Below are 9,155 nucleotides of genomic sequence, written 5' to 3' on the forward strand. Positions count from 1 at the left end.
AAAAAAAAACATGTACAAATAAAAAGGAACGCACACCAAAACGGAATATTTGTACATAAAAAATATTGAGGAGAATTCCCTTAAAAATTTAAAATGGAACTTTCGAAATGCGAGCATATTTTTCAAACAAAAAAAAAAATGAAAGTTTAATAAAAGTATCGTAAATTTCAAGGTTTACCCAGTTAAAATAAATATCGGTATTCGTATAGTTTTAGCACAAAATGTCATATGATGAAAAATTTTAGGCTTAAAAACATACTATAAAAAAGCTTCTTCTTGAGTAACTGTTTTAAAGTTTCAAGGCTTGTGACAAAATTGATTTAGCACTTTGTTCCTTAGATATTTATATCGTATTTAAAACAAATGCAAAAGAGAGATACATACATCTGACGTAAGAATTTTCGCATAACTAATTTTAAATAATTTAAAATCGAAAAATAAGAAAAATCACCGTTAACATTGCAGCACATATTTTGGCCTTATGGAATTCTTCAGCTAAACATCCAGCTTTAAAAATAACTTTTTCTAAGCTAAACGCTACTAGAAAGTGTTCGGCCGCGCAAACGAAAAATATGCGCGCCAACTGCTCATTCTACTGCGCAACATGCCAAGAAAGTTCATACAAAAATTATTATAAAAAATGTTTATTACTTCACGTACGTGAAAATCGGTCTTAGTTTACGGGCGCCGTCAACACTTTGTATTCGCAATTCCTAAGTGAATATGTATGTTTTTACATTCGACCGCGCATTACATTTATGTAGGGGCGTTAGCGTACTATTTATCGCACAAATAATTGTTTGGTGTTGCTTCTGTTTCTTTACTACATATTTCATTTTTGCACCACTCTAAATTTCCCCGCTGCCTAACTGCTGTGCTGACTTGTGGTAGCTGACTTGCACTGCTGCCACGGCTTGGCTAATGCGCTGCAGCACTCGACGCAACTTATTCACAATCATCTTAGCTAATCTTTTCGCGATATTTTAGTTTATGTTTTGTCAGCATATCGGTGACTGTAACCAATTTCTTAATGGATAGTATATTCGAGAGTCCTTGCAGCTCGGGCAAGTAGGAGACGCAAATGTGATGGAGTGTGGCCAGTTCGCGACCTGCAAAAACAACCAAATATATAATTAACTAGGCATAAAGGTTGCTGAATTTGTGTGCTCCGCACCAGTATCCTGCACAGTGTGATTGGAATTTTGTTCACTGAACATGCCAGGCGGCGGATTCGGATCCGTAACAAGCGATAATTGATCAAGAAATACAATCATGCGCTCTTTGTTCTTCAATATGAATGGGTTGACCACCTCCATGTATTGCTCCTGCAAATAAAAAGACATAAAAGTGGATAAATATTTAGATATTCATATAGCCAATTCCAAGTGAATTAATTGTTCCCATGATTTTACATGCAAAACTAAAACAAATTGGGAATTTTTTTTTTTTTTTTTTTTGGTTTGGTTTATAGTGTTTGAAAATATTTGTTCACATGGAATTCGCGATAAGGCCGATTATTGGCTACACCCCTTTCTCTTCTCTCCCTCATACGTACCTTGCCTCCAAACTCGATGAGATTGGCCAGATTTTGCAAACATTTGGCCACCATAATCAGCGAGCGTGTTGCCATTGTTGGCGGCGTCTCGCTTACCAAACCGAATTGACGCGGATTCAGCAGCGCCGGGCATAGCAGACGCAAGAATATGAAGCCAGAAACGACGCGCGTGCGCACCAAACGCTCTGTGGGCCACTTAGCCACAACTGCCTTCTGCAGGCAATTGCATATGTAGCGCACGCTGCGTGGACACGCCTCGGGCGAGGTGAAAATCGAATGCGTCACCAAATCGAGTATTTGCAACAAAAATTCGGCATTCGAGCAGGCATCGTCATTCACATCCATCTTGGTGGGATTCAGCTCGGCCGACTGCTTGCTGTCGAGTATGCGCTGCACTGTCTCCGAAACGGCGGCATTCAAGAAGCCGGTACACTCAGTGCGCATGTGCAAATCCATTAGCGTGGTGGCCAACGAAGCACCGCGGAAGAGTGTGGTGGTCTCATTTTCGCGTGCTACCTCTGCCTGGCAAAGTATGCGTATCAGTTCGGTCTCACGCTTCTCGTGGCGGAACACGCGCAACAGCGCAGTGGCGAGAGGCACCCGATCGTTGTGGCAGAGTTCAGCCAATGCTTTCACGACGCACAGTTCTGGCTCCAGCAGCAGTTCTTGCAGCGGGCTATACTCCTCGCAGGGCATAATCAAATCGTCGAGGTAGCGCATGCGCAGGCGCAACGAACCCCACTCTCCCATCGGAGTCATGCCGGTGAGTTGATGCCATCCCTCGGTCTCTTGGCCATTCTTTAGGCTAGCCAAGTCGATGGTCAGCTCAGCCACTTCCGAATCCTTGCCGCGCTTGCCACGTGAAACAAGAGTTATGGTGAGTGAAACCACATCGGGCGGCACGTCGCTGAAGGGTAGGAAATGAAATTTTAAATTGAAATAAATAAGTGTACTTCACTTATTTTTCTTTACTCACTCCAATACAAATTCCTCCTCCCACACCGGGTCTGGTGCAATCTTCACGCGCGTCTTTCCCACCTTCACCTGATTCAGCGATATGCTGCAGTACGGATGTGGCACCAATTTGAATGGCAACTTATGCGCCTCCAATACATGTAAATTCAAGCAGCGCAGCTCACGCAAGCAGGGCACTTTGATTTGCGCGCGACTGAACTGCGAACTGCATTGCGCCTTTAATGCATTGATCCACTCCACGTAGGTCTCCTGCGTCGCGCACAAATACGTGTTGTTGGCCAAGCACGGCAACGCGCGCTCGACGATTTGAAAACAATATGGCCGCTCCCATAGCGATTCATGGCACTGATAGAGATAGGCACACGATAGATCGATGAGACCTTTCGGTTTAGTCTTTTTCGGATTGTCGTAGAAGCAAAGATGCGTTTCGCTGCCCTCGCTGATAAGCGCAAAGTACAGTTGCTTCCATTTGGCTGTCTTATCGGACTTTTTGAACAAGTGGCCGTGATGCTTGATGCCCTTTATCTTCTTCAAACCAATTTGATCGCGACATTCACGCAGTGTGGCGTATATTTTTTCAGCAGCCTTTTCAACGACGAACTGCTGATTGAATTCCGGCTGCGAGCCATTGACCACCTAGCAGGAAAAAAGAAATGATAAATTTAAAATAATATTTAGTGCAAATAATGCAAATGACAGCGAAGTGAATGCACTTACCGGATGACTGAGCGAGTGGCCCTCGACGATTTGCTCTTTGCGATAGCGATTAATCACGGCGTCAAGACACTCGAACGTACGTCCACCCATCAGATAACGCACGCCCTTTTTCTCAATGCGAAAACGTTGAATTTGATTGTTGATGTGGAAGAAGAGCGAATAATCACCAGGCGAATTATCACTAGGGCGCACCAAGAAACTGCCTGGTCCGGCTGTCAATCAAGAGGGGACGATAAAAATGATTTATTATTAAAAATTTACTCTAGAAATAAACTTCATCCTCTTACTTACCCTTCACCAACATATCGACAGCTTCATTCTTCGTGCAGTTTGGATGGAACCACGGAAACACCGTATTAGGATCAATGACCGGATCCAAATCTTCGACTAGTTCACGAAAGATCATGCCCTGCTCACCGGTGCGATGCGCCGTCACCCACAACCAACCATCGCCCATGTCATTGTGTACAAAGAATATGTCACCCTTCTGGAAACTCAACTCATCGGTGTCGGCCATTTTAGTGTAGGGTAAATGTGCTACAACACGCTTCTTATCATTCACCGGCTCGGGCGGTGGCACTGGTATAACCAGGCGTTCACGTTTTAGCAAATCACTACATGATGTGTAGTAGCCAACGAGATCGCTCAATGAAACGAATTGGCGACCGCCTATATAAAAGTCGCCGCACACAGCCGTAATGCTAGCGGTGAGAGGGAGGCATATAAATTAAGTTGGATATCAATGAATGTTTGAAATAGATTTAACTCACCGAAAATGATTAATGCCTGTGCGACCCAAATAGCTGAGCACATATGAGCCGGGTTTACGATCACTCTCACGTACTGGTAGTTTGAAAAAGAGAAAGAAATATTACGAAATTTTTGCTTAAGCGTGTAACTTGGTTATTCATTATCACATAAGAGCATTTGCTTGGTGGTTATCATAGTATAAGCAGCATTGAATTGGTTAAAATGATTGTTTGTAGTTGATCAGTCAGTTTTTAGTTAACTCTTCTTACGCCAAGCATATACCGTATTTTTGTGGCAAAATACTTTCTAGAGGGAGCTTATAGCTTCTATTTACCTAAATAGCTGCCCAATTTGCTGCTTCCGCGTAGTCGCGATTCAGCCGAATATCGATCCAAACGTCCATGATACCATTCACTCTCGGGTGGAGCAATTATGGCTGGACGTTCACCTGTAAATGTAAATGAAATCAGATGGAGTAAATTACATGCGTTATTGCATAAGTTTGAGTTAAATTGGCAATACAACCTTAATTTCGTATATTAAACTGAGCTTAATAAATTTTTGTAAAATTATTTAGCAATTTTCTACTCACCATTCAACATATTTGGGCCGTCAAATTCATCCTGATCTAACTCCTGGGCTAAATCGCCCAAATCAATACCTCCCGTAGCCATCAATGCGCCTAGACCGAGTGCGGCTATATTACCGTCATTCAAACCTCCAGTTGGTGAACCAAGTTTATCTTTCTGTATGACAACGTCCACATTCCCCAGACGTATTAAATCTGCCATAGTTTGCAAGTCAAAGCGGATTTAGTAAATATTTGTTTTTGTCGACTGTATACTAGGAATGTATGTATGTGATGATTTTGTATACAATAATATTTTAAATAATTTATTATAAAAGTGCCAGCTAATAGAGCACACACATTACAATGAGCAGAGCAGCTAAGATTTACGTATGTATAAATAGACGTTTTGCGAATTCGTTCTTTTTCGCTTTTTTGTTATTTTGGCACGTGCTGTTGCTGATCACGAAATTATTAAATAGTGCAGATGACTTGTGGGTGACGACGTTGTCTATATACGAGATAAATATGTGTTGAAATGTGGAGCGCGCGAGGTATACACTGCTTTGTGAATAATGAATGACGTTTCGCGATGACCATACCACAGAGCGCACAAATGTAAACACACGAATTTATGCAGGTTATTAGTAAGACTGATTAGTAAGAGAATATAATCGAATATGCATTAACGATGACGTTAATTTAATGCAAGAAAACGCATACATATATATAAATACATATACATATGTATATATATATGTTTTTTACGTATGTATATATGATATGACCTGGCTTTGCCTTTGTGACCAACAATGACCAGGTAGGTGAGTGAGTCAGTGGTGACGATGGACCTTCACTATCGATGTAAAAACTGGAAAGAGTAGCAAGCAAAAGTTTGCATCTATGGCTAAGTGAAATAAAAAATCAATGCAAATTATAGAAAGCAAATGGGAATTTGTTTATACAAACATATGTAGGCTCATGCATGCACTCCACGAAAGCTCATACGCAACGTTTAAGAAATATGTATATACATACATACGTACATACATATGTATGCCCAAAATGTTGAAAAATCTCAAAACAACTCAAGAATTTCATATCCAATCGGAATTATAGAATGCAACACAAAACAACAGCGTACAACAGGAAAAAGGAAATAAAAAAACCGGAAAGGAAGGTGAGGCACCAGACAGTATTAGTGAGCGCCACACCGCTAGAGGAATACTGAAACAGCAGCGTATACGCTGCGCCGCACTTCAACGTCGGAAGCGGCGTCATTGTCAGCAGAACGCTGCCGCGGAGCACAGTGATATTAATAAATGCCAGGAACAATGTTGTTTATTTTAAAGTGAATACCCAGCATTCAATGCACTTTGGAAAGTTGGCTCTACGTTCTTAATTTAAAATTTCCTTCATTTAAATATGCATGTACCCCAAATCCACTCGAGTAAAGGACTTGACTGTTCCTACCTACAATTATCTCAGCTCTGCACGGCTATTCTTTGTCAATGCTATCCGCATCTGGAACTCTATTCCATCCCATATTCGCAGTAGTTTAAACAAAAGCAACTCTAAAAATGTTCTGTATGCATATTTCCGTTAGCTTCACTTCAGTCCCTGTGATGTGCTCTCTATGTACTTGTTTAATTAAGTCTTATTTTAAGTATATGTCCTGGAATTGTAGAACTCACTTAAAAATACTACTCTGTTAATTATATTATGTTACTTTTATTTAGTCTTAAGTAATTTTTGCTGTTTTAGTTATATGTATGTGCTGTTATGAATTTTTTGTTGCGCTATAAAAGATCATTCTTTTGATCTTATTGTGCTAATGATTTTATTAATAAATGAAATGAAATGAAATGAAATGTACATACAGCGGTCAAAATTCAGATTACCCTAGGAAGACGTCTTAACCGACTCCGATCGGGACCAAAATTTATATGTGATATCTTCGACTACGGTAGTATCGATTTTGGGTATTAAAAAAAAAAAAAAACAATTTTAATTTTTAGAGTCTCCATGGAGCATCTGGCCTTGGGCCCCATTGCGACACGCCTTAACCGACTCCGAACGGGACCAAAATTTATATGTGATATCTTCGCCTACGGTAGTATCGATTTTGGGTTATGAGTTGGCAAAAAAATTAATTTTCATTTTTTGAGCCGTGGTATTTATTACCGATTGAAGGGGTGAGACTGAAAAAAACGCTCATTTGATTTTTTAAGGGCCACCCTAATGTGCATAGACTTTCTGCTAAAAAATATTATATAATTTGGAGTTAACTATGCAGAAGTGACGGCCGCCTCTTTTTCTATGCTGCGTAAAAATTTCATAGGTGTATCGATTACCAAAGCTCATTAGAAGCAAATGGGTCTTCATTTTTACTATGTGAGCGTATGTAAACTATAAACTTAAAAGGTTCTCTATTAAATAAATAAAATAGGTATGCGGACAAAAATGCTAAGCAATCACAAATAGATTCATACAAACATATGTAGAAGTAGTGCTGAACTTTGAAAATAAAGTCACCAAATATATACATATACTTTTTTGTTTTTCTATCTACCCTCAGGTTTACAAACTTCCTTTGTTTACCATTAAATCACTGCATAGATTTTTTCGTCGTCGTCAACGTTGTTTAGTGCCCTCGCTGTTAAGTGCATTGGCCAGCGCGAAGCCGCACTGCCGCGACTTCGACGACCTAACGACGTCCGCCAGACAGACAGTGTGGTATGAGTCAGGAGTAGGGATGAAATGGATGAATGAACGCTCGTTAATTCGACAGTGTGAAGTATGGATGCAAACACACAAACAAACACACAGTGGTACTACAGTTCTATAGGGGAACGTGGCTGAAGTTGTACGTCTAGACGAGCTAACATGGCAAAACATAAACTCAATTAGGCATGTGGGCGGTGGCAGACGCAGCCGGCTGCGTGGAATATGTAGGCACTGCATGGATATTACACCGATCAGTTGCGGTATATGCAAAGAAACGCAGGAATAAAATTATTACTGCTAGTTATATGTATACCATCATTTTTAAGTATGTTAAGTCGCTGACTCAGCGTGTGGCACACGTATACGTAGTGAAGAAATAAATAAATTTTCCTATTTATTCACCAGCCTGCAAAGGCAAGTCACATAGAAACTTACCACCCTACAGAAAAGTAAAAAATCGCGAAAGACGCTAGCATGCAGCAGACTCAAATTGACATTTTAAATTAAGGAAAACTACACTTTAAGGAACAAAATTTACTTCCAAACAATAAAAAGTTATCGTCATAGACAAGAGAGCCGCGAATTTGAGGTTGTCGTCTATTCGTTTCACACTTTTCTTCAAGAGTTTATTTATTTCTCTATTTTATGTGCACCCACTAACGCGCCGCCGACGTCTACAACAGCGAACGACCACCACTAGACTATACTAACAGCCAGCGGAAAACCCCGATGTGGCGACGATATTTAACAACGCAATGACAAAGGCGACGACTGCGACGGCGCTAACAATGCCACAGGCAACGCCGACTTCGAGATATATGTTGTAGCCGCTACAACAACAACAACAAAAACTTCGAAATATGACGAATACACCATCTAAAGCAGCGACGTACTATCGCATAGCATCTATATAGCGTGCGTTTTGGCCAGTGTGTTGCCCGGTCCATGCGTTGCTGGACCGCTGAGTCGTCTGCTGTTGCTGCGCTGCTTCAGACCTAATTGAGCACTTTCAATTTTCACTGCATCACCCGTTCCCGGCCACACATGCATGCACAAACGCACGCACCCCACCCACTCGACGGTGGGCGCTATTACAATTTTCACTTCCATACATGCAAACACACAAACTAATCAATTTTTGGATATACATTTGCACTCACATCACTCCTGCATTGCGTTCCTTTGCACTATCGAATCTCCGCTGCTGCTTGCTCTCTGGCCACTGTTTCAGCCGCGCCTCCTGATAGAAACACCAATATTTTCCAATCGAATCCAATAATCGGATGTTGGTTAAGCCGTCTGTCCACGTCGAATTATAAGCCACCTGCACACTTCTTCTAATACAATTTCACAATTCTTTATTTTAGCTTACAAATTATTGCAGAAAAGGCTAATTACCGATGGTTTTTCCGTGACAGATTGAGAAAACCTCTGGAAGTGAAAATTTCCCTTCCGCATCTGCTTCTTCTTCTTCAATGAACGGCCAATTCGTGTGAATACGCCTTGACAGCAGTGAAATCGATAAACGATGACTGTGAAACCGATAAGAGCAATGTTGCATGGATTGGGAATATCTGAAGAAATTGTGGGATCGGGGGAAAAATTGTGCTCGTAATGAATTACAAGTGATTTCGTTATAACTTTTATTTATCATTTTTAATTTGCGATTAGCGAGCAGCTGCGTAGTGGAATTGACAACCTTGATTTCGCAATCGAAAAAAATGCTAGCCAAGTTCACAACCGCTAGCGTATTTTACATTACTTCAGTGCTCTTCAAACGGTCTTATCCAACCGGGCTGGTTCTTTGGTGTCGGTACCAGTGTTGCCATTTAGTTGTTATTTAGCGGTAAAATTTAGAAATCG

The 9,155-nt window shown here is 40.9% G+C and overlaps 2 protein-coding genes across 11 annotated transcripts in view; one reads left to right on the plus strand and one right to left on the minus strand.

The window, feature by feature from the left end:
• LOC118748490 (pneumococcal serine-rich repeat protein-like) overlaps positions 1–7,731 on the plus strand; it is a 124,879-nt gene extending 117,148 nt beyond the window's left edge. For all 3 annotated transcript variants that reach the window (XM_036482971.1, XM_036482965.1, XM_036482966.1), the window contains one exon: positions 7,144–7,731. In XM_036482971.1, coding sequence (XP_036338864.1) covers positions 7,144–7,413 — 270 coding nt within the window. In that variant the 3' untranslated portion in view covers positions 7,414–7,731. The remainder of the gene's footprint in view (positions 1–7,143) is intronic.
• On the minus strand, positions 160–8,741 carry LOC118748492 (ras GTPase-activating protein 1). Of its 8 annotated transcripts, none has more exons than XM_036482979.1 (12): positions 8,453–8,700; positions 5,354–5,436; positions 4,931–5,076; positions 4,590–4,781; positions 4,332–4,445; positions 4,018–4,090; positions 3,539–3,948; positions 3,248–3,459; positions 2,532–3,166; positions 1,556–2,462; positions 1,175–1,325; positions 160–1,109 (listed from the first exon to the last, which is right to left on the minus strand). In XM_036482979.1, exons 4-12 carry the CDS (start codon positions 4,669–4,671, stop codon positions 961–963), a joined length of 2,733 nt encoding a protein of 910 aa, XP_036338872.1. In that variant the 5' UTR covers positions 4,672–4,781; positions 4,931–5,076; positions 5,354–5,436; positions 8,453–8,700; the 3' UTR covers positions 160–960. The 8 variants fall into 8 exon arrangements, with proteins under 8 accessions (XP_036338872.1, XP_036338867.1, XP_036338868.1 ...); XM_036482974.1 differs by having other exon boundaries at positions 4,931–5,218; XM_036482975.1 differs by having other exon boundaries at positions 4,926–5,218.
• Positions 8,742–9,155: the final 414 nt, after the last annotated feature.

This window comes from Rhagoletis pomonella, unplaced genomic scaffold, assembly GCF_013731165.1.
Source record: "Rhagoletis pomonella isolate Grant_MI unplaced genomic scaffold, Rhpom_1.0 Rhpom_scaffold_00013, whole genome shotgun sequence".
Taxonomy (NCBI): Eukaryota; Metazoa; Arthropoda; class Insecta; order Diptera; family Tephritidae; genus Rhagoletis; species Rhagoletis pomonella.